The sequence below is a fragment of the Panthera pardus genome, unplaced genomic scaffold (genome assembly GCF_024362965.1).
Source record: "Panthera pardus isolate Hobbes unplaced genomic scaffold, ASM2436296v1 HiC_scaffold_24, whole genome shotgun sequence".
Classification (NCBI taxonomy): Eukaryota; Metazoa; Chordata; class Mammalia; order Carnivora; family Felidae; genus Panthera; species Panthera pardus.
In genome coordinates this window covers 55465046-55490386 of record NW_026526810.1, presented here as the reverse complement: position 1 = coordinate 55490386, position 25341 = coordinate 55465046, and the positions used below count along the sequence as shown (strand labels likewise).

The 25341-nt window shown below is 44.0% G+C and overlaps 1 protein-coding gene across 8 annotated transcripts in view; it reads left to right on the top strand.

Moving 5' to 3' along the window:
* EIF2AK4 (eukaryotic translation initiation factor 2 alpha kinase 4) overlaps nt 1-25341 on the top strand; it is a 98053-nt gene that overhangs the window by 54698 nt on the left and 18014 nt on the right. For 7 of the 8 annotated variants that reach the window (XR_002078098.2, XM_019442595.2, XM_019442599.2 and 4 more), the window contains 12 exons: nt 3095-3196; nt 4617-4670; nt 7431-7667; nt 9394-9469; nt 9964-10085; nt 13682-13731; nt 14679-14847; nt 16346-16462; nt 17865-17930; nt 20394-20564; nt 20910-21044; nt 24942-25049. Coding sequence is in view for 7 of the 8 variants with exons in the window: in XM_019442595.2 (XP_019298140.2) it covers nt 3095-3196; nt 4617-4670; nt 7431-7667; nt 9394-9469; nt 9964-10085; nt 13682-13731; nt 14679-14847; nt 16346-16462; nt 17865-17930; nt 20394-20564; nt 20910-21044; nt 24942-25049 (1407 nt within the window). In the remaining variant the exon portion in view is untranslated. The remainder of the gene's footprint in view (nt 1-3094; nt 3197-4616; nt 4671-7430; nt 7668-9393; nt 9470-9963; nt 10086-13681; nt 13732-14678; nt 14848-16345; nt 16463-17864; nt 17931-20393; nt 20565-20909; nt 21045-24941; nt 25050-25341) is intronic. The other variant, XM_019442596.2, reaches the window with a different exon arrangement.

Below are 25341 nucleotides of genomic sequence, written 5' to 3'. Positions count from 1 at the left end.
ATCACAGTATTTGGGGTTTAGTTACCAGCTGAGATGTTCAGGAACATTCATTTCCTTGCTATGTGTCCACATGCCAATTGAGGTGACTATTCCACATAGCGCACGTGGTGTCCCCGAACAGTAACTGAAACTGGCTTTTGCTGCCAAGGACCTTACAGTCCATCTATCCAAAGAGGATTTGCACTAACCTGGTCCTAGGCTAGGCTCCAGGAACACAGGGAACAGTACAGTTGACTAATAAGACGGGTGTCGTATTCCAGCCCTTGGGGAGCTTATCCTTTGGGGATGAAATAGACAATAAACAAGTAAAAAATAAAGGAAAGAATCACAAATTGTAAAGAAAAGAAATGAACTCCAGTGACCAGAGTATAATAGGGAGCATCATCTTTAGATAAACTGACCATAGAAGGCTTCCCCAAGGGGATGGCTTTTAGGATAAGGGACAACCCACAAGAAGCTGGGAGCTGAGAGAAAGGGTAAGCAGAAGAAATAGCATGCATAAGGAGAGAACTGAGTGAGAGCTTGCTTGGCACGTTTGGGACAATCACAAAGATCGTCCGTGCGGCTGTAGCCTGGTGAGCTATGGGGGAGAGAGGCATGAAGTGAAGCTGGAAAGGAAGATGAGGGTCACATGATCCAGGGCCAGCTTAGCCACAATAGGAGTGTGCACCGGGAGCCAGTGAAGGGTCTGGAGCAAGAGAGTTCACTCCACCTGTTGCTGGAAGCTTTGCAGGAGTCAGGCGGGGTGGCTGCTAGCTGGAACTAGAGCGGGAGCAGTGAAGATGGGAACCGTGCTTCCTGTAAGACACTGCGGAGGGGAGTTGACAGGCTTCCTGACGGAGTGGATGTTGGGTCAGGAAAAGGAGGGTATGAGATGGTGCTCAGGTTTCTGCTGCAGCAGCTGGGGGAAAGCTAGCTGACTGAGATGGGGAAAGACAAAGGGGGAGACAGAAGGAAAATTCCATTTGGGGGGCAGCGTTGAGTTGGAAATGCCTGATGAGAGATCCAGTTAGAGATTTCCAGTAGGTTATTGAAGACTCAGGACTTGAATTCAGAAGAAAGGTCAGACTCAGAAGTATACCTATGAGAGTCATCAGCCCAAGAGGGATTGAAAGCCATGGGACTGGATGGGGTGACTTAGGGAAAGAGTGTAGAGCTAAATCTCAAAAATAGACTAGGCCATTCACATCAGAGCATATTTTCAGGCTTGCAGTAAAACCCAGGTTTGGGTTTCCATTCTGACAGGGATCGCTGGGTAGTGACATAGAGCTAGGCCTCCAAATACCCAGCAGGGCCAGGGTGTGGGAAGTGCGCGCGCATGCGACATGGGCATGTGAGGGCACCTTTAACGTCACCTCTCTGAGTTCAGTTTGCAAGGTGTAATGAAATCCTTAAAGGGGCTCTATCCACCCTTTGGCCCAGCACCTCCCCCTTTTGAAAGCTATCCAGAGGAAACAACGACATCCAAAAAGATGGGTGTAAAAGGGGTTCATCACAGCATTATTTAGAACAGTGAAAAATAATGGTGTTTAAAAATAAATGGTTAAAGGGGCGCCTGGGTGGCTCAGTCGGTTAAGCGTCTGACTTCAGCTCAGGTCATGGTCTCACGGTCCGTGAGTTCAAGCTCCACGTCGGGCTCTGTGCTGACAGCTCAGAGCCTGGAGCCTGCTTCGGATTCTGTGTCTCCCTCTCTCTCTGCCCCTCTCCTGCTCATGCTCTGTCTCTCTCTGTCTCAAAAATAAATAAAAACATTAAAAAAAATAAAAAGAAATGGTTAAATAAATTCTGGGACTTCCATGTAATTGAATACTGTACGTCATTAATATCATGTTTTAAAAGCCTGTTCTAGAAAAATGCTATAACGTTGAAAAATATTCTCGCTATCTTAAGGGGATAAAAGTTACAAACCATAGTATGGTTGTAGTTTTATAGGGGGTGTGTGTATGTGTGTGGATGCATTTAAAAACCAGCAGGCCTGTCTTAGACCAGTAGTAAATATCCTTGAGCAGTGGCATTAGGGGTGATTGCTGTTTTTCTTGGTGCTTTTCTGCATGTTCACCATTTTCTACAGACAGTGTGTAGGAAATGCCACAGCCAGTGTTTGTTTCTAAGACTTGGGACATCACTGGTAATAATTGGATTCTCCCCTACTAATCCTTGAGTCCAAATTCATGCAAGAGTTGCCCTTGAAAGTGGCTTCTGTGCCTGTGTGCAGTTTGCCACGTACAGTCCTCCCTCTCGGCAGGGTGCCCCTGCCGGCTGCCTCAGGCACATTGCCTTCCACACTGCATCCTCCTCTTGCCAGCTCCCTACCTGAGACTCTGTGCACTGACTTGCCCTTTTGCTTTTTTACTTGCGCCATTTTTCTACCCTCATTGGTATGGCTTTGCAATCAGTAGTTGACCTCTGCCATCAACTGCAGATTTTGGTCTGTGTTTCACTTTTGAGATGATGGGTAAGGAAGCAAAGCAAAGCAAATTCCTTGGACAGATTTCATTTGTCCTTGCTCTTTAGGGATCACTCTCAGTGGTCAGCCAGTGATTTTCTATGTCTGTGTATATCGCTAAACCAATTTCAGTGAATTTTCAAGGAAAGCATTGAGAAATCACAGCAAGTATTTTGTTTTTTTTTTTAATATTTATTTATTTATTTATTTATTTTTATAAGGAAAGATGTTTTCTTTTTTTTTTTTTCAATTTTTTTTTAACGTTTATTTACTTTTGAGACAGAAAGAGACAGAGCATGAATGGGGGAGGGTCAGAGAGAGAGGGAGACACAGAATCTGAAACAGGCTCCAGGCTCTGAGCTGTCAGCACAGAGCCCGACGCGGGGCTCGAACTCACGGACCACGAGATCATGACCTGAGCCGAAGTCGGACGCTTAGCCGACTGAGCCACCCAGGCGCCCCCACAGCAAGTATTTTGTCTGCACTTTATACCTATAATTTTTTTAGAAAAAACCAACTTTTTTCTAGTGTGGCTTGTTTTTCCCTTAGTAAACCTTTTTTCCAGCTAACAGTGCTCATCGTATAATTTCCTGGTAAATGACACGTTCATATCAAGGCTGTCTAAATACAGTTCTTTTTACTCCTTAGAAAGTGGATCTCTTCAGCCTGGGAATTATCTTCTTTGAGATGTCCTACCACCCCATGGTCACGGCCTCAGAAAGGATCTTTGTTCTCAACCAACTCAGAGATGTATGTATCAGATGTTTTAATGCCTCAACTTCCAGTAACCCAAATCTTAGCGTGGACATCAGAATTTAATGCAGGGTACCCTTCTGGTATTTATAACATGGAAGAGGCAGTTTCACTATAATCTATATTTCTAGTAAAAGGAAATCTACCTCTGCTTATATACTTCCAGTCATGAGAAACTTTCCCAGTTTTGTTTGTTTTTGGAAATCCTACTTGGAGAGATTGCTAGGTCATAGTTACTTTTAAAAAATTATTCTTAGAGATTTACTCTTGGTTTTAAAACAAAAGAAGAATCAAAAAATTTTGCATGATATTGATGTAGTTGCAATGGTGGGAAATGAGTTATAAGGATAATGGAGATTTAGTTCTAGAAATGAAAGGTTCTAACCAAAAGAACATGGTAGTAATGCCTCAGGAATACCCCTATGGCCAGAAATTTAAAAGGGTCTGGGGAAGATAGCAGCCACTTGAATTTTTTTCCCCAGGGAAATTTCCCTTAGTGATTTTGGGATTAATCCTTGCCTCACCTATTGCCCAAACTAAAAGGGACCAGTGTTAACAGTGTGTGAGGCCCAGGATGCCCATTACAAAGAGCTTTAGGACAAAGTGGAGAGCATCAAGGTTTGGGTGAATGGGGGTGGCTTAGATTTGCATGTTTATGAGCAAAGCAAAGAGCCGCCTATTTTCCTGAGCTGAAATCCTATCCACCATGACTGAGAATATTCCTCTAGGTATTTTTGAAAACTAGAATTATTTTATTGCCAGTACAGCCTAGACCACGATGTTCACAAAGTATGGAAGTAAATAAAGTGATTACCATGTCCTTGCCTTGACTTGGAATGCTCTTCTAGGATTATTTCCTTGATGAAGTGCCTTTCTTTAGTCTAAAGTTCATGTTTGTTCCCTCATTTGAAGAATATCTAAGCTGTCAAGTTGATGCTATGATTGAAATCTTATTTACCAGAAAGGTGGGAGCTTTTCAGGAGATACGGGTTTTAAGTATTAATGTTTGGTTTTTGTTGTTGTTGTTGTTGTTGTTGTTGTTGTTGTTATTGTGTGTTGGTGCTTTGGTGTTTTTTTTTGTTTTGGGTTTTTGTTTTGTTTTGGGTTTTTTTTTTTTTCCTCTTTTCATCTGTGTGTTTTATGAAGCTACTTGGTCTTCCTCTGAAACCATTAGATTTTAAAATACTTTGTCCTCAGATGAGGTGCTTTCTATCATCTGGCTGTCATTTGGGTAAAATTTGTGTTAAAATAATATTTATGTGCTTGGAACTGTGGGCCTTGGGCTTCAAGAAGGTATCACTTCAGTCTTTCCTTGTTTTCATTTTTATACTCGATTTTCTTACGTCTGGTGATTAAATGCTTTTTCACTGCGGCAGTTTGCCAAGCACTTACTGGTTTGAATATAATATTCTTTTAGCCCACGTCGCCTAAGTTTCCAGAAGACTTCGATGATGGAGAGCATACAAAGCAGGTAATTCTCTGACACTTCCATTACTGTGTCTTCACCCTAGGATTTTAATTACTGTTTTTCTTCTTTTTCAATTAGTACTGTTCTGCCACTCATTCTCTCGTGCCCTGGGAACACCGTGGGGAAAAACATCAAAAGATGAAATGCTTTAAATGTTATTAGACTCGAAATACACCATAAAAATGCCAAGGACTGGCACAGAAAATTAACCAGCTACAGGGTTCTTTTGTGTGGTTCATTGTGCTTTTGAAGTGCTGTTTGGAACCTTGGCTTAGCTGTTGGAAAAAAAGAGAAAGCTTTTAGATTTCATTATGTTAGAGAAAGCTTGGAACTTTTTAAGAAAAGAATACAGTTTAAAACTATAATTTCATTCAGTTTTGTAGTTAAAGTAGCTCAGATTGTAAAGGAGAAGACTCGACAGTCTGATGATGATAGTATTTTAAAGTAAAATAATTTATCCTCCATACTATAAACACCTGAGTATGTGTATATGTAACGCATGTCATGGCTTATTTGGCATCCAGCTAATGTGAATGAGTAATTATTGGTGAACCTGTGTATTGTGCTTCTGGTGTGCATTTCTTCTTAGTGTTTGGTGGTTTATCTTGGCGAAGCCTTCCTTGGTTGATAATCTGGCATATGGAAGTTTATCCTGACTTTTCTTTATTATCAAGGCAAAATCGCTTATTTAAATTATTAGTGTTGAGAACAGAAGCTTCGCTAGAACATGGCATTAGTTTGCAATTTCTTGCTTATTGGCTATGTATCTGATTGGACGAGTCACTTATCTAGATTTTGATTTTCCTCACCTGTCAAATAAAAGGATTAAGTGCCCTTTATTTATATTAACACTAACGTTCTGTAATTCGGTAGTATTAAACAGGACATTTATTTATGGCTGGAGGAACCCGTTCTGCCTCGTCTGTTCCATTAGCGAAGGACCATTAGAAAATACACTGCATTGTGTTTCTGCTGCTTTTGTTAGCTATTATCATTGATTTGAACGGAGTCGTTTCCTGTGTTTCTGGATGTCATAAATAAATGTTCATTTCATAGCCTTTCCCTATAACAAGTTCTTCTTAGTATTTCCACGTGTTGGCAGCTGTGGGGTCTGTTTTATTAAACTACAAACACAAGAGCAACTGTACCAACCATTTCTCTCAACGGTGATTGCTCACCTCCCAGAGGTATGTACTGGGTACCCGAAAGTATTTGTGTTTGGGCCAGATAAACGTGGTCCCCGAACCGCAGCCCGTGCTGCCCCCCACATCATAGCTGTTGCTTTTTATCTGAAAAGAAACAGCATAGAAAATGCATATGTACTGAATATGATACAATTGTTGCCACACAACAGAAATCGAGCATTGTAATAGGGTCTGTATTGCTAAATATGGAATTGCTTTTACCAGTTTAAATTAAAAAACTTTTTTAACGTTTATTTTTGAGAGAGAGAGAGCACGCGTGTGTATGTGCACACGAGTTGGTGAGGGACAGAGAGAGAAGGAGACAGACTCTGAAGCAGCTTCCAGGCTCTGAGCTGTCAGCACAGAGCCCGACACGGGGCTCAAACTCACAAGCCGTGAGATCATGACCTGAGCCGAAGTCAGACATGACCTGAGCCGAAGTCAGACGCTTAACCAACTGAGCCACCCCAGGCACCCCTTTACCAGTTTAATTTAACTTTTCATAAAAGTGGTGTCTTGTTCATTCCTTTCTTTTCATTTCTTTTCTTTTTTTTTTTTTAATTCATCCTTTCTTTACATGTGTTTTTCTTTCAGCCTAAGACAGCAGTAGGAGTTAGGAGGGCCGCAGAGAGAGAATATATTAAGAATCTGTAACTAAAAAATGCTTAATAAGATTCATCTAAAAATTGACATTTTTCTGATCTCACATATTCCTCTCTTTATAAGTCCTTAGTGTAAACAGGAGAATTAAGGACTCATGAAGGAACCTTTCAAGGTTCAGGGTGTTCTCACATAGTTCCCTGCTTAATGACGTAGTGGCTTTGAGGTCATAATAAATGAGTAACATAAATCAAGAGAATTCCAGGGAATGACCTTAATACAGATAACATAAATGGAGAGGAAAAAATTAGAACAAGATGTAAGGATTCCAGCAGCTACTCTGCATTATAATTTTTACTAAAATTAGGCATCTAGGGGGGCGCCTGGGTGGCTCAGTCGGTTGGGCGGCCGACTTCAGCTCAGGTCACGATCTCGCGGTCCGTGAGTTCGAGCCCCGCGTCGGGCTCTGGGCTGATGGCTCAGAGCCTGGAGCCTGCTTCCGATTCTGTGTTTCCCTCTCTCTCTGCCCCTCCCCCGTTCATGCTCTGTCTCTCTCTGTCTCAAAAATAAATAAAACATTAAAAAAAAATTAAAAAAAAAAAATTAGGCATCTAGGGATAATTATTTTCTCTTCCTACACCTGTTTTGATAAAGTATTTTGTGTGTTTATAAGGCCTCAGTTCTGCTTCTGTGTTGTTGAGTTGAGGATCTTCTGGTTGTTCATAACAATAAAATGTAAAAAGGGGCTCTGCCTTTTAAGAAACACTTCTATTATACTATCTCACAACTCTGTGGCCAGAATGAAGCGCAGGGCGAGAAATGACAGCTTGAGTGATTTCAGAGCTACCAATTACAATGCACCAACTCAGTGCAAGAAGTGTGGTGTCTTTTCTTTGACCTGAATCAACCACCAGCTTGTCAGAATTCCAGAGCATCTTCTGTTGCATCCGGTCACCAGCGTGCCTGACTTTCGTTACAGAAATCTGTCATCTCCTGGCTGTTGAACCATGATCCCGCCAAGCGGCCCACGGCCACAGAACTGCTCAAGAGTGAGCTGCTACCCCCACCCCAGATGGAGGAGTCGGAGCTGCACGAAGTTCTGCACCACACCCTGGCCAACGTGGATGGCAAGGCCTACCGCACCATGATGGCCCAGATCTTCTCCCAGCGCATCTCCCCCGCCATCGATTACACCTACGACAGCAACATGCTGAAGGTGGGCTTGAGCTCAGCTTCCAAAAGAGACCTCAGCTTGGTTCACAGACGGGGCAAGTCAGTTCCTTAGTTTTCATGGATTCCTTTAATGCCTCCAGCGTATGTTCTTATTCTGAGGTCCGTATGTGCAAAATAGGCACATATGTATCATTCTGGGAAGAGCCATGCTTTTTTTTTTTTTTTTTCTTTTTAAATGTTTATTTTTTGAGAGAGACAGAGACACAGTATGAGCAGGGGAGGGGCAGAGAGACAGAGACAGAATCTGAAGCAGGCTCCAGGCTCTGAGCGGTCAGCACAAGCCCGACGCAGGGCTCGAACTCATGAACCGTGAGATCATGACTTGAGCCAAAGTGGGACGCTTAACCACCTGAGCCACCCAGGCGCCCCTGGGAAGAGCCATACTTTTAATTGCTTAACTCTAAGGAGTTCCTGACCCATGCCCTTCTCCATCCACCTAAGAGATTAAGCAGCAGTGCTTTTAGAGACTGAGCCCGGGCGCAGCTGCCCAGAGCTGAAAGCATCTAACCTGTTCACATCCATATGGGGTCAGTTGCTCCCAATGCTGGCTGCACCTGAAGGTATATCTGAGAGGCCCTTGGGCATTTCTGACACTTGGGCCCTATATCCGATCTAGTGACTTGGAATTTCTAGGTGTGAGGCACTCCAAGTGTCTCCTCTTAAAATCACCCCGGGTGGTTTCTGAAACATTGCCAGGTTTGGCAACCTTCAACTTTTTCACTTTTCCCTCTCCTCCCCTCCCCGCCCATTCCATTTTAAACAAAAACAGTCTGGAACAATATAGCAAAATGTTAAAATTTGAAAAAGTTGCATGGATGAATAACATATTTGTTATTTTCTTTGTATGTTTCTGTATGCTTGAAAGAATGATGTAATTTTAGAAGAGTAGTAAAGTAGTGGTAAGGTTTGTGGAAGATTAGTGTACTTATCAAGGGCCAAACCAGTTTTTGCTGGCTGGCAATATGAGAAAGATACTTACAGGATTATAGGTGAGTTGTTTATTTTTGTCATTTTTCTTGTTGGTTCTTTCTAAATTTTCTCTAGCAAAATGGTGTTACTTGTGTACTAAGAAACAAGTGAAAAAGCTCTTTATAAAATAGATAAACGCCGGGTAGCTTTCAAGGGGGCCACCATGGATTACCTTGGTATGTGGGAGGGGGTCTGATGCTATCAGATGTCTGATTGCTCTGTGACAGTTGCATCCCCAAGAATCCTTGAGGAGAACGTGTTGTGTGATCAGCTCTATCTGAAAGGCATATTTCAACATGGTTAAGAATCTGGACGGGGCGCCTGGGTGGCTCAGTCGGTTAAGCGGCTGACTTCGGCTCAGGTCATGATCTCGCGGTCCGTGAGTTCGAGCCCCGCATCAGGCTCTGTGCTGACAGCTCAGAGCCTGGAGCCTGTTTCAGATTCTGTGTCTCCCTCTCTCTGACCCTCCCCCGTTCATGCTCTGTCTCTTTCTGTCTCAAAAATAAATAAACGTTAAAAAAAAAAAATTTTTTTTTAAAAACAAGAATCTGGCCTTTGAGCTGTTGGTGGCCTTCTTCAAGGTGGCCCCCCTGAGCATGCTCAAAAAGGGACTCATTGTTGACATCCCTTTTGTGGTCCTAGGGATAAGCAATGTGGTATTTATTGCAAGCTACACATAACCATTTTAAGAGAACTTTTTAATTTGACTTTTGATGATGTGTTAATTGGTCATATTTTAGGGCACCTTCTCAATCCATACAGCCAAGATACAGCAACATGTGTGTGACACCATCATCCGCATCTTTAAAAGACATGGTATGTCCTTTTTTAAAAAAAATCCTAGGCCTTCTCAAAAGGTGTTCTGTTGCATCATTAGAAAGTACTGTTAATTTTTTAAAAAAAAAAAGTACTGTTCACAGATTTGGGTGCAGCCATATTTTACCTTTAAATTCGGTTATAGGCACTTGACATCATGTGACATTTAGGCTTATTTTTAACACTCAACTTATTGAGAGGAGAAGATCTGAATATTTATGATTTGAATATTTAGGCTTGCTACTAAAATACAGTTGGTTCGTGGAGTCAGAAATAAGATGACGTAAAAAAAAAAAAAAAGGGAAAGAAGGAAGACTACGTTAAACTTAATAGACGAGCTGTCCGTTAGTGGGGTTAGAGAACCAGAGAGAGCCTGGTGATGGTTTCAGCAGCCAATAGCAGATACTTACCTGTCAGGTTGGTGTTCGTTTTTAGTTGCCCCCCCAGGAAGAATGAGAACATGATGATCAGTTATTTTTTCTGACTTGGTGTAGGAGCTGTCCAGCTGTGTACCCCACTCCTGCTTCCCCAAAATAGGCAAATATATGAGCACAACGAAGCCGCCTTATTCATGGACCACAGCGGGATGCTGGTGATGCTTCCTTTCGACCTGCGGGTGAGGCTGGGAACGCCCTGGGACAGGCCAGCTATCATGTCTGGTGGCGGGTGGCATCTGTGTGACAGGTTGACCCTTGCCCGTCATGTTTTCCCCTAGGCTTCCATTCTAAATGTCCCCTTTAAGAAACACATTCTTGAGGGAGTTATTGCAGTGAGAGCATTACTGGAATTTAGTATACGCTTGACCTTGTGTACATCCACCTTGCTTATGGAGCAAGTACTTCTGATCCTAGGATTGCCACATCTGCATTTCAGTGTTGAGCTCTGCTGAGTGACCATAGCAGGTGGACCTGGCCAAGTCAGACAAATCAATGCATTTTTTTTCTTTACCTCCTAACTAGATCTTCCCTAACTTCCTAACGTGTTAATGTCGAGAACAATGAAATTCTTCTAATTGCAAGTGCGTCTGATAATGAGGTGTGCCGAATTTCGCTCATGCTTGCTTTCTCCCGATCCCTCGGGGTTCCCTTTGACAGCAGTGACTGGTTATGCACTCCTCTCGTGCTGGTTGCTGACAAGCCATCTGCAGCACTGAACATGCCTAAGGCAGACAAGGGTGTGATTCCCCTCATGCACAGAAAGCACTGACAAGTAGGGAGATGAGCAAAAGCTGTAACCAGTCAGTTCTCAGAAGAGAAATTGCGCTGGGCTGATAAACTTCGGAAAAGATGGTCAGCCTCTTTTAAAGTTTATTTTATTGGGGTGCCTGGGTGACTCAGTCGGTTAAGCTCCGACTTCAGCTCAGGTCATGATCTCATTCATGGCTCGTGAGTTTGAGCCCTGTGTCGGGCTTTGTGCTGACAGCTTGGGGCCTGCTTTGGATTCTGTGTCTCTGTCACTCTCTGTACCCTGTGCACCCACCCCCTCCCCAGCTTGTGCTCTGTCTCTCTCTCTCAAAAATGAACACTAAAAATTTTTTTTAAAAATTTATTTTATTTATTTTGAGAGAGCTGGGGAGGGGCAGAGAAAGGGAGAGAGAGAACCCCAAGCAGGTTCTGCGCTGTTAGCATGGAACCCTATGTGGGGCTTGAACTCAGGGACAGTGAGATCATGACCTGAGGCAAAATCAAGAGTTGGATGCTTCACCCACTGAGCCACCCAGCACCCCTACAGTGCAGATTTTTAAACCTGAGCTCCCTTTCTGTAAGCTAATACTCAGTCCTCCCAAATAAAAAGTGAGTACCTTTGAGAATTTGATCCGTAGTTAATGGTACTGGGTCAGATCTCTTGGGACAGTCAGACAATGATTTTATAAGTTGTGGTTATTATTAGCAGGTGGTTAAGAACTTCTAGAAGATCATGGAAAAATCAGGGAATTTATCATAAGAGATTAGACCCATTTTGACTGCATTATCATACATGATACTTTAAAAAATTCAGTCAGAGGCGCCTGGGTGGCTTAATTAGTTGAGAGTCCAACTCTTGATTTTAGCTCAAGTCATGATCCCAGGGTCATGGGATCCAGCCGTGTATGGGGCTCCCCACGGAGCATAGAACCTGCTTAAGATTCTCTCTCTCCCTGTCTTTCCCCCTCCCTCCCTCCCCCCCCTCCCTCTCTCCCTCTGTCTCCCCCCCCAGCTCCTCTGCCCCTCTTGTCCTTTCGCTTTCTCTGTCTCAAATAAATAAATTAATTTAAAAAAAACATCCAGTTATTTGTATAATTAATATTATTTATAGTAGCCAAGATATGGAAACAGCCCAAGTGTCCACTGATAGTTTAATGGATAAAGAAGATATGGTATATACATACAGTGGAATATTGCTCAGCCATAAAAAGAATGAAATCTTGCCATTTGCAACATGGATGGAACCAGAGGGTATTATGCCAAGTAAAATACATCAGAGAATGACAAGTACCATATAATTTCACTCATATGTGGAATCTAAAAACAAAACAAAAAACAGACTCTTAAATTCAGAGAACAAACTGGTGACTGCCAAAGGCAGGAAGTCGGGGGTGAGGGCAGGGGGAGGGGAATGGGCAAAATAGATAAAAAAAAAAAAATTCACGGGTAACCAAATACAGTAAAACCTTGGATTGTGAGTAACTTGTTCAGTGAGTGTTCCGCAAGACAAGCAAACATTTCTTCTTCTTTTTTTTTTTTTTTTTTTTAATATTTTTATTTATTTTTGAGAGAGAGAGAGAGAGAGACACCAAGAGCATGAGCGGGAGAGGGGCAGAGAGAGAGGGAGACACAGAACCCAAAGCAGGCTCCAGGCTCTGAGCTGTTAGCACAGAGCCTGACACGGGGCTTAAACCTGAGAACCGTGAGATCATGACCTGAACTGAATTTAGATGCTCAACTGACTGAGCCACCCAGGTACCCCATGAGCAAACATTTCTAATAAATTTTAACCTGATAAATGAGCGATGTCGTGCATCATGAGGAGTACATGATGCCAAATGTCACATGATCACAACTGAGACAGTGGTTCTTGAAATTCGCTTTGATACACAAGTGCTTTGGATTACAAACATGTTTCCAGAACTAATTATGCTCACAAACCAAGGTTTTACTGTAACTTGTGCTGATCTTGCTGATCGCAGTTTGGCATAATAAAATTGGACAGAGTGTGTTTAATTAAAAGTGAGTTTTTCTCGGGGCATCTGGGTGGCTCAGTCAGTTGAGCTTCTGATTCTTGGTTTTTTGTGTTTTTTTTTTTATTAAAAATTTTTTTTAACGTTTATTTATTTTTGAGACAGACAGAGCATGAACGGGGGAGGGCCAGAGAGAGGGAGACACAGAATCTGAAACAGGCTCCGGGCTCTGAGCTGTGAGCACAGAGCCCGACGCGGGGCTCGAACTCACGGACCGTGAGATCATGACCTGAGCCGAAGTCAGCCGCTTAACCGACTGAGCCACCCAGGCGCCCCTGATTCTTGGTTTTGACTTAGGTCATGATCTCAAGGTTTGTGGGATCGAGCCCAACATCGGGCTCTGTGCTGAAATTGCTGGAGCCTGCTTGGGATTCTCTCCCTCTCTCTCTGCCCAGCCCCTCAAATAAATAAATTAAAAAAAAAAAAAAAAAAGTTTTTCTCAAATTGAAAAACCTAAGAAGTGCCACAGTGAATAAGGTGGGTAGCATGCCCCACAGTAGGTCTACTGCTGACTGACCGAGTCAGGAACATTTCAAGGAATGTGAATGATGAGCAGTGCCCAACTCTGAATAGACTAAAAACCACTGAGTTATTTTTTTAAATTTATTTACTTTTTAATTTACATCCAAGTTAGCATATAGTGCAACACTGATTTCGGGAGTAGATTCCTTAATGCCCATTACCCATCTAGCCCATACCCCTCCCACAACTCCTCCAGCAACCCTCTGTTTGTTCTCTATATTTAAGAGTCTCTTATGTTTTGTCCCCCTCCCTGTTTTTATATGATTTTTGCTTCCCTTCCCTTAAGTTCACCTGTTTTGTATCTTAAAGTCCTCATGTAAGTGAAGTCATAACGATATTTGTCTTTCTCTGACTGACTGAATTGTACACTTTAAAAGGGTGGACTTTATATCTCAACAAAGCTGTTCTTAAAAAACCAAAAGGAGTGGGTTCTGGCACATTTTAACATCGACCTTTGAAACTTTGCTTTTCAGGTTCCTTTTGCAAGATACGTTGCGAGAAACAATATACTGAATTTGAAACGGTACGAAACAATGGGGGTTTCAGTTTCATTTGTTGGATGTGGGAAAGAAGCCAAAGGAGGATGTTTTGTCATCTATGCTCCTGACACAGCAAATAATTTGGGGTTTGAATTTGGGGTTTAAAGTCATGAGCTTGGAGTATGATTAAAATACCAACCACAGTACCCCTTTTAATAAAAAAGGGACACCGACTGTCGGCCTTCTCTTTAGAACAAACGTAGCAGTTGGGCAGGCACCCCAAGGCCCCTGCAGTCTATTCTGCGCCTTCTAACGTCCCCAAGCAACACAACTAATTATTTTCACAAATGGTTGCTTGACAAAAACATCTGGCGGCTCTGGATCACAGATGGCCCCTTGTAAACCTTAATTGGAGGGACAAACGGCCAGTGGTCTCTGTGTGAAAACTGCCGACGCAGGTAACTGAACAAAAGCTGCTTGTAGAGAAGTGGAGTAAACCCAGCAGGAATGCTGGATGCTGAGGACCTCCAGGCACTTGGCAGTGGAAAAGGTTTTTCTGTACATTCAGCTGCCACAGGGGTCAAACAGCGTGATCTCCATAAATTGGAGCGGTATTGTTGCCAACGAGGCACCCTGCTTTAAAGCGTCGTTCTTCAAAGGAAGTCAGAGCTCTTTACAAATGGTTTTACTCTCAGCTGCAAGTGAACAATGAACAGGCAGAGGCCTAAGGTGTGTCACTGGGTAGAAAGCAAGCACTAAAGGTAAAATTATTTCTTGCATGCAACTTCATCTCTGTTTCAAACATTAAAGAACAAATCAAGCCCTGTACTTAGTGGCAGCCCTAGGAATTGGCACTTTAATGTCTCTTTAAAGCCTCTTGATCCTACCACTGATTCATTTTCTCAGATTTCTTTTCTCTTGTTCCATAACCTCTTAAGCATATTTGATTCCAGGAAGCAATGACCTCGTAAATCTGGGTTTCTCTCTCCAGATACTGCATAGAACGTGTGTTCAGACCTCGCAAGTTAGACCGATTTCATCCCAAAGAGCTTCTGGAGTGTGCATTTGATATTGTCACATCTACCACCAACAGCTCTCTGCCCACTGCGGAAATCATCTATACGATCTGTGAAATCATCCAGGAGTTCCCAGCGCTTCAGGTGACTTTCCAGAGTCTAACATGCCAAGGTCATCCCGCTAGATTCCTTGACCCTGTTCCCCACCCCGCCCCCCAAACCCCGGGCTTTACCAGTAGGGGGTCACATTTTACTAAAATGACTAAGAGTTTGATGAAGTTACTTCTGGGTTTATCTCAGGCTCTTCCCTCTGCCTTGAAAAGAATGGGTTTTGTTTTTATCTGGTTCGAGGGAAGGGCATTGTTTCTCTGCCCGTTCTTCCAACATGCAAGAAATCAGCTAAGATTCCTAGGATGCTTTTAAAAAATTTATTTATCTGTTTATTTTATTTTTATTTTTGGGAGAGAAAGAGAGGGCATGAGCAGGGGAGGGGCAGAGAAAAAGGGAGACACAGAATCTGAAGCAGGCTCCAGGCCCCGAGCCATCAGCACGGAGCCCGATGCAGGGCTCGAACTAACGAACCGTGAGATCATGACCTGAGCCAAAGTTGGACTCTTAACTGAGCCACCCAGGTGCCCCCCCCCCACCAGGATGCTTTTAGTACCTTCACCCTGTTCAGAACCCTTTGTGACCGCCCCCCCCATACCCCACGCTGTCTCTCAGCTCCCCAACTTTACTTTCCATTGAGCTTGCATCCTGCCTCACCAGTAGATACTGCTCTGGCATAACTGCTTTCCTCAAGCCTTCCCTCCACATCCCACATAAGAGCCCACTCACCCCCCCCACACCGTGCCGGTCACGTTGTTCCTTGTCTAAAAAGACCTCTTTTCCCAGCTGCCATTTGCACCCCTTCTGTCCCAAAAGCCTGCTTGCTCCCTCATCAGCTGGCCAGCCACCTTTCCTTCTCAACCCAACAGCCCCTGAGGTGAGGCGCCACCTGCTGGTTGAGGGCAGAGCTGTTGTGTCCACTTTGCTGTATACCCTGCCGCGTGTAGCTCACTGCTCTGTGAATGCTGGCTAATCACCTCAGGTGGACAGAAGTCATGACAGCTGTTCCACCAGCCCGTCCTTAAACGTCAGTTACTGTTGAACCAGATCCTCTCCCTCTTTGAAATCTGTGTAAACTCACTCAGGCTTTTCACCATAGCTGAAAACCAAAGTATTTTGGATTTCTATATTAAAGTGTTTGATTATGGGGCGTCCGACTTGGGCTCAGGTCATGATCTCACGGTTCGTAAGTTCCAGCCCCACGTCGGGCCCTGTGCTGACAGCTCAGAGCCTGGAACTTGCTTCGGATTCTGTGTCTCCCTTTCTCTCTGCTCCTCCCCTCTTTGCGCTCTGTCTCTCAGAAATAAATAAACATTTTTTTTTTAAAAAAAGGCGTTTGATTATATTATACTCTGGTTTTAACAATGTAAAAGCAATGTTAATGAAAAAAAAGAAATTAGAAGGCAATATGCTAAGATTCAGTCCTCCCACAATGCCCTGCAGGGATGGCAAGTTGGTGGGAAGATTCTGGATTTGGTCACGTACTTATACTACTTTTATAATGAAACCAACGTTTTTTTCTCTTGTATCCTAGGAAAGAAATTACAGTATTTACCTGAACCATACCATGTTATTGAAAGCAATCCTCTTACACTGTGGGATCCCAGAAGATAAACTCAGTCAAGTCTATGTTATTCTGTATGATGCCGTGGTGAGCATTTAATTACTTGGACTTGAGATTGAAAGATACTGATAGTTGATAAATATTTTCTTTGTGATGTAACCATAAGACTGAGTTGGGAGTTTTGTCTCCTTCCTTCATTGCTCTAAGGTAAAAAAAAAAAAAACAATTGGAGGGAGTATCTATATTGAGAATAAAAGGCTATGCCCTGCCCTTAGTTCTTCCAACAACACCTGTACTTATCAGTAAACTAATGTATAGATTTGGACCAGCTGGACGGGGGGAGAGTGGTCTCAACTTCGGTGGGGCCTCGTTTAGCACCTCCTTCCTGTGGGGCTGGGGCAGCGCTGTCTAGTTACTCTTGCTAATTTAGCTGCATCGTAGTGTTCATTACTCTCTAGTATGTGTGTAGATACTCTACGGTATGCGTGCAGAGCCTGGAGGGGAACCACCGAAAATCTTAAATAGTGTTACAGTGCTAAATTGAAGGTGAATGCTTTTCTGATTTCATTTCATGTTAAATACGGTTTTTATAACAAATAAGGCATCCAGGAGATTCAGTAATCTAAAGTGGCCAAAGCTGTGTGATTGAGTCAGAACAGATAGTGGAAGCCTCTGCTGGCTTACTGTACTGGTTTTCTGTACATCAAAAAAGGCTATTTTCATTTTTTTAAGTTCCTTTATTTATTTTGAGAAAGGGAGCATGAGCAGGGGAGGGGCTGAGAGAGGGAGAGAGAGAATCCCAAGGAAGCTCCGTGCTGTCAGGGCAGAGCCTGACGTGGGGCTTGAACTCACGACCCAGGAGATCATGACCTGAGCCGAGATCAAGAGTTGGATGCTTAACTGACTAAGCCACCCAGGTCCCCGCCGCACGCCCCCCAAAACCTAACTAGCTTTTCTCTTATCTGACTGGTATGCATCCAGGGCCCTAATTTCACTGTGTGTTTCTCAGTGGTGCTTTAGCCCCAAATATTGTTGCTGTTGGGCTGTAACAGACCTACTACGTCAGTAGGACACTGGCAGGAACACCAGGGATTGTGCAGGGGGCTCCACGTCCTTCTTGTTCCTATCCCACAGCCACAGCCTCTTTGCCGGCATGGGACGCGATGCTCAGAGCCTGTCCGCACGTGGCTTTTGTTTGGGGAACACGGATCAGTTACTCCCGTGCCATCCAAACGGAAGCACTCTGGTTCGGCCGGTCCAGCTCGGGGTTGCCTCACCATTCAGCAAGTGCACCTTCCCCCTTTTAATTCTTTTATGTGAATTGAAAAAAAAAATTTTTTTTTTCTAATCACAGAATTAATCCACCCTCCATGATTAGAAAGCAGTTTGTCTGTAGTAGAGAATATGCTTGTCAGAATTAGCCTGGATATTATATCTTGTCCGGGGCCAAATTTGGTGACTCTCGCTGTTACCTTTCTCTCCACGTTAGACAGAAAAGCTGACGAGGACAGAAGTGGAAGCCAAGTTTTGTAATCTGTCTTTGTCGTCTAATAGTGTAAGTACCTTGTCACGGCGCTACTACGTCTACATGTCTCTGTAACTTTGTGATACCAGAGAATGTCCCCTGTCGCCTCACAGACCGGTTTCCCTCTAGTGTTAATCGGTACCATGGCAACCTCCGGGATCAGGGGAAGAGAGCCCAGCGCTGTGATCCAAGCATGCGTCTCCATGCTGCTGCTTAATGTGCAGTCATCATCCCCTTCTTTCTTGATCACCAGATGCTTTGCTCTTAAACCGTGTAAGGGCTGTGCTTGCCATGGCCTCCTGCCGAGTGGGCCTAGCACAAGCTGTCCTCTTCTGAAATAGATCCTCTGGGACTGGGTTGAAGCACAGAGCTCCGCAGATCATCTGGGTTTCCCCCACCACTGTATCCCCTCCTCCCGATCTCCTAACACCTCAGAGTTGAGAAAAAGCTCCTGCCTTCTTGGTACATTTCTTCCTGAAATCTTATATTTGATCGCAGTGGCAATATATCTCGTGGGGTAAACAGGTTTGTCATGTTCTCTCGACAGGCTTCAGATTGGTCTCTGATCTTTGACACAGTAACCCACACTTCATGGAGTCACGAATCGCAGAAGACAACAGGGATTTCTGACATTTTCCTGAGTATTTATACAAGAAGGGATACTTCTTTAAACTTGCCCCGAATCCCTCTGGCCCTGGTCGGGCGGGCACTCAGTTACATGAGTTTGTGATGATCAGCAAATTCATGTATGAGATAGATGAAAATATGATCGTGCACAGACTGGGCAGAGGTGTTCATTCTTGAGGACCCCTACAGTGTGGGCTGTAGGCACAGCGCTAGGGATATTAAAGGGGTCAGTTGAAGAGTCCATAGACTGCTTTCAACTCCATTCATATTGGCCTGTAAAAAGCCATGGGGGGATCCGTGCAGCACAGGTCTACCCGCGGCTCTCTAACACAACTTGCACACACACGGCACACCCAGACCTCAGCTCGAAGCAATCAGCACAGAGTTTGTAGGCGTAGGGAGAGTAAACCAGATTGCATAGTACTAGGAGTTCAAGAAATTAAGCCAGCTTAAATTTTAGATATTAAATATTGTAAGAGATATTAATGAAACACAAAGTGACCAGAGCCGTAATATTTTAACATGAAGCACAGTACCTACATAATACTGTAGGCATTACACAGCACATAGCGATGAGCAGATAGAATCCCAGACATAAATAGCACAAGGAATCTACTCAGGAAACTGCCCAATCCAGCGATTCCTTACCCAAAAGGTTCTTGGAACCAATGCCACTTTGCAAAAATATTTCACATTTGCACATGATAGATAGCTGCATCCGTTGTCAAAATGTCAGCCTCTTTTTTGCTACATCTCTGGGAAGTTTGATTGGCTTAAAAACGGAAGAATTAGCACTTGATAAAAGACATTGAATGCTCTCATTATGTACAGATGGAACTCTAAGGATCTTAGAAGGTAGAAGTGTTGTAAGCCAGTGTCTGGCCCAGTCTTCTGTTTAACGACGAAGGATCTTCGGCGCAGAGAGATTTTGTGACTTGTTCAAAGTCACGTGGAGTTTGTTGATGACGGGGTGAAGGACCCAGATCTGGGGATATTGACTCTACTGTTTTTGCACCTCATTCATGGGGGTAATTTAATGTTAAAACTTGAGAAGAAATACAAGTAATTTATGGTTATTAAACTGTATTAAGCTGAGTCTTCATTCAGTTCTTGGTTTCCATGTGCCAGTTTATTGTTGAGCCAGGTTATACTTACATAGTCTTAAAATAGCTAGAATTTTGTTTAACTCCCAGAAGCTAAAGTGCGAATTTTCTTTCTGGTGTATGACCATAGTTCCTTCCTCCTTCACCTGCTGTGTGCCAGGGACTGGGCCGGGCCGGCGGAAAATCTCTAGCCACTGCCCTCCTGTGGAAGACAGTGGGTGCAGCAGCTGAGAGCTGGGGTGGAGGTATAAGTCAGAGGGAAGGAAGGATCTAGAGGCTGCCTGCAGGAGGTAACACCCGAGCTGTGCCCCAAGGCTCCAAACAGGAATTACTCCAGCAAAGGGAGGAGAGGGAATTTCTGGCTACTTCAGAATAGAATGAGAACCAGTCAGACTTGACCTTTCCACCCCCGATTTCTGTGCTTGAAGTAACAGGAGTAGATGAGAATGAGGAAGGTAAGGAGGAACAGTACTGGCTTGGAAATCTGTAATGATGGCTCTACTGGGGACTAGGCTCTGCTCTGCAGGGGTCAGCATTGACTGGGAGCAGGTGCCAGAAGCACTTATGTGAGGTGCTTCCAAGTTGTGGGAAAAGGGTAATCTTAGTCAGGATCCCAGTAAAGGCTAAAATTGCCTCCGACCACAAAATCCCTCCTCGTGGAGGTGCACAAGCTTTGCCATGACCCCCGTGTGTCCAGAACACCACGTAAAGTGCATCTTCCCGACCGTGGATGGGAAGCTAAATGTGCCTCTTTGCTTTCCAGCTGTATCGACTCTACAAATTTATTGAGCAGAAGGGAGATTTGCAAGATCTCACGCCAGCAATAAATTCGTTAATAAAACAGAAAACAGGTGTTGCCCAGTTGGTGAAGTACGGCTTAAAAGATCTAGAGGAGATTGTTGGACTTCTGAAGAAATTTGGCATAAAGTTACAGGTTTGGCAACTGTTGGATTCTATTATGGATTTGTAGCATTAGCACAAGGGGGAAATGGGTTTTTTAAGTTAATGCGAGTAAGCGTTTTATTTTTCCAGAATTCTACTTTCTATATTTTGGAACTGTTGGTATCTAGTAATAATTTTGGCTTAAATCAGAATTTCCTTGCAAGCATCATGATTCCTATTGAACAGCAATTCTGCTTCCGCAAAGCGGGGATTCTTGAAGAGAGCAGAGTTTCTCTTACTTGGCAGGCTATACTGTGTACCACATCCTACTGGTGCTGTGATGTGATTCATGGACAACAGTGCCCTTGACACGTTTGCATGGGATTGCACTTCACAGGTCTTGATCAACTTGGGCTTGGTTTACAAGGTGCAGCAGCACAACGGAGTCATCTTCCAGTTTGTGGCGGTCATCAGACGGAGGCAAAGGGCTATATCTGAAATCCTTGCGGCTGGTGGCCGATACGACCTGCTGGTGAGAGCCTGCCCTGGATTAATTGACTTACTCTGGCATTGTTTCATTTCTTTCATAACTTGATATTTTGAAATATTTCACACCTTCAGAAACACTGAACCAGTGGTATCATTGAGCCACCCACATGCCTTTTATCGAGGAATAGAAATGTATTGTGAACCGCATTTGTAGCGTTTTTAACTTTTATTATTTTCTTTAAATGTTTATTTTGAGAGAGGGAGTGTATGAGTGCACATGAGCACACGCAAGCAGGGTTTGGGTGAGAGAGAGAGAGAGAGGAGAGAGAATCCCAAGCAATCACAGAGCCCAATGGTGGGGCTCGATCCCACAAACTGTGAGGTCATGACCTGAGCCAATATCAAGAGCTGAACATTTAACCAGCTAAGCCCCCCAGGCACCTCTAACTTTTATTTTAAAACAATTACAAGTTTACAGAAAATTGCAAAGATAGCACAAAGAGAACTCCGTTTCCTTGAATGGTTAAATCTGGCATAACTATAATAAAATATCAAAACCAGGACACGGACATTGGTACACAGTATGTGTGTAATTCTGTACCATTGTACCACGTGTGTAGAGTCCCGTAACCACCGCCACAATTGAGATACAAAGCTGTTCTGTCACATATAGATCCTTTGGTGCTGACATTTACTAGTTCAAACGAAGTATAGAACCATTATCTCCCCTTTAAGTCCTTATACCCCTCCCCCCACTTATAATTGTCTTAAATACTTCCTCTCCATACATTGAGATCCACATCAGACAGTGTTACGCTTTTTACTTCAGCTGCCAAACTCTGAGACACCCAAGAGGAGAAGAATTGCTGGTTTCTGACGAGAAGTGTGCTGTTATTTGAATTTTCCCCTAGAAGAAAGTTGGGTTTCACTCCATGCTTTTTAAGATTTTTTTTTTTCTTTGTCTTTAGTTTGCAATGTGATCATAACAGGTCTTGGTGTGACTTTCGTTGGATTCATACTCTTTGGGATTATCTCAGTTTCTTGAATCTAGAGATTTATGTTCTTTTCCAGTGTGCCCCCCCGCCGCCCCCAAGCCCCAGCAGGGTGGCATCAGAGAACACTAAGTGGGAGCCAGGACTTTCATATCTGCCTGGGCAGTGCTCCCTGAACAGGGTCATCGGAGGCCAGGAACTAAAGGATTTCGGACCCCTGCCTCCAGCCAAGCAGTAACATGGCCACCTTCCCTGTGGGGGTGGTGGTGCTGGAGAAAGCTGAGTGGGAGGCTGAACTTGCCCTGCAATCCAGCAGTAACAGGGTCTCCTGCCCACCCCTCACCACAGCACCGGGGGAGAATGTTTCAAGCATATTATTCTAAGATCTCTTCAGTTGCACTCTCTTTTTCCTCTCCTTCTAGGTCTCTGATGACAAATGTTTGAGTTTTTGTTCTATCCCTGAGGTTCTGGGGCATTGTGCTTTATAGTCTGTTCTGTCTTCATACTGAGTTATTTCTCTTGTGTCATCTTCAATTTCATTGGCTATATCCTGTCTTATCCCCATTCTGCTGTTGAGCCCATCCAGAGTTTTGTTTTTGTTGTTTTTTTTTACCTTCTTATTTGCTGAGACCCTCTTTTGTTTGTTTGTTTCAAGCCTGTTCACAATGCTTGTTGAAGCATTCTTATGATGGTTGCTTTAAAATCCTTGTCAGATAATTCTGACATCTTTGTCATCTTGGTGTTGGTGTCTGTTGTCTTTTTTTTTTTTTTTTTTAATGTTTATTTTCAGAGAGAGCAAGCCAGTGAGCATGAGTGGGGAAGGGGGAGAGAGAGAGGAAGAGAGAGAATCCCAAGCAGGCTCCTTGCTGTCAGCGCAGAGCCAGACGTCCAGCTTGATCCCATGAACTGTGAGATCATGACCTGGGCCAAAATCAAGAGTCGGACACTTGACTGATTGAGCCACCCAGGCACTCCTGTGGATTGTCTTTTTTTTTTTTTTTTAAATGTTTACTTTTGAGAAAGAAGAGAACATGTACACGCAAGAGCAAGGGAGGGGGTAGTGTACAGAGGATCCGAAGCGAGCTCTGCACTGATAGCACGGAGCCCCGTGTGGGGCTTGAACTCAAGAACCATGGGATCCTGACCTGGGCCAAAGTTGGACGCTTAACCAATTGAGTCACCCAGGCGCCCTGTTGTCTTTTCTTACACATTTTGAGATCTTCGTGGTTCTTGCCCTGATGCATGATTCTCACTTGCACCCTGGATATTTTAAGTGTTATGTTATGAGAGTCTGGAGCTTAGCCAGATCTTCTGGTTTAGCAGGTCTCCTCTGATAGCACACTGGAGGGGCAGGGGGTTCTTGGTACTATTGGCTAAGGGTAAAGATTCAGGTTCCTTCCTCAGCTTTCTTCAGCATCCCTAGGGTGGGAGGGGTTCCTTGGTCCTGTTTCCCACATGCCTCTACAGGTACTGTTGTGAGGGGTGGGGGAAGTGGCGGGCAACCTCGTTGCTGCTGGATAGCAGAGAAAGTTCCAGTCTCCAACAACTCAGCCTCCTCTACTCTCCCAAGGAGTGTGGACTTCTTACTGCTTGGATGGAGGTGGGCGTCCTGAAATCCTTTGGTTCCTGGCTTCCAGTGACACTGGGGGGTGAGGGGAGGATACTATCTCAGGCAGATAAGAGAGTCCTGGCTCCCACCGAGTCTTCTCTGATGCCACCCCGCTCAGACTTGGTAGGAGAAGGAGGCTCCTTACATCTGGGTGAATGTGTAGGCCCCTACTCAGCCTTTGCTGGTGGGAGCGGGCCTATGCTTTTTCCTTTGGTGTTTGGCTGGAGCAGGGCAGGTGTTTTCTAAACATTTTCTGCCCTGCCAGGTTGCCCCTTTCTTGGTCTAGACAAAGCAGGTTTTCCTGGGGGCTTTTTTTTGTCGGTTCTCCTTGGCATTTCTGGGTTGTCAGCTTCTCCAGCACCCAATCCAAGAAACATGAAGCAAAGACCGAATCCAGGGAACTCCCCATGTGTTATTCCCCAGATCCTGTGGTCCCTAGCCAGTCTGCTCCCCTCTCTCCACTTCACAGGCTTCTTACGTTTGTTTTAGAAGTAAGGTCCAGGAATTTTAGCTGTACTTGGCAGGAAAAATAGAAGTGTTGCTACCCATCTTGGCCCAGAATCAGAACCTACATATGTAATTTTAAATAATGTAATGACATAAAGTAAGTAAAAAGAAACACATGGGGGATGCCTGGGTGACTCAGTCGGTTAAGTGTCTGACTCTTGGTCTCAGCTCAGGTCTTGATCTTAGGGTCGTGAACTCAAGCCCTGCACTGGGCTCCACATTGGGCATGGAGCCTGCTTAAAAGAAAAAAAAAAAAAAAGGAAACAGGTGGAATTTATTTTAATATTATCTCTTATCGAACATAGAATCAAAATTTTTAAGCTATTTTACTTTTTTTTTCTAAGCCTTTGCATTCAGTGTATGTTTAACCCAGTATACCCAAAATATTATTTCAACATGTAATCAGACATCTAAATATTATTGAGCTAATCTACATGCTTTTTTTATTCATTCGGAGTCTTTGCAACCTGCGTGTATTTTACATACACAGCACATGTCAATTTAGATTAGCTACATTTCAAATGTCCAAGCCACATGCGGCTAAGTGGCTACCATATTGAACAGGGCAGCTCCAGATGCAACATTGGTTAACATTTTCCTAAAATGGCATGTGTGCTTGCTTCCATGTCTGTCTGTCTCTCTCTCTCTCTCTCTCTCTCTCTCTCTCTCTCTCTCTCTCTCTCTCACACACACACACACACACACACACACACACACTCTTCTGTTGTTGAACCCTTTGATGTTAAGTTGCTGACAAGTGTGTGCCTTTCAGTCACTGCTCATGATCAGTTTCTTCTCTATTTCCTAACCAGAGCTGTGTCTTCCTTCACAGATTCCCCAGTTTAGAGGACCACAGGCTCTGGGGCCAATCCCCACTGCTGTTGGGGTCAGCATAGCTATAGACAAGATATCTGCTGCTATCCTCAACATGGAAGAACCTGTAAGTTCAGTTTTGCTTTCCAGTGGGCTTTGAGTGGTCTTTTCATCTCGTAGTCACTTATATGCAGCCCTGGGTGTGGCAGCAATAGCCCGAGGCCTTGGGAAGCTATCTTTGCCATGATAGACCAGCCTAAGACTTGGCATCCATCCTTGTGTATGTGTCCTTAGCTGTAGCTGAGGGACCTCAGACGCTCCTCTGTCTTCTCCTGGCCGGCCTCACTCTCGACTGTGACACGCTATGTAAATGTGACATGTTCTAGCTGTTAGCAGACTCCTGTCAAAGCCCCTTGTTC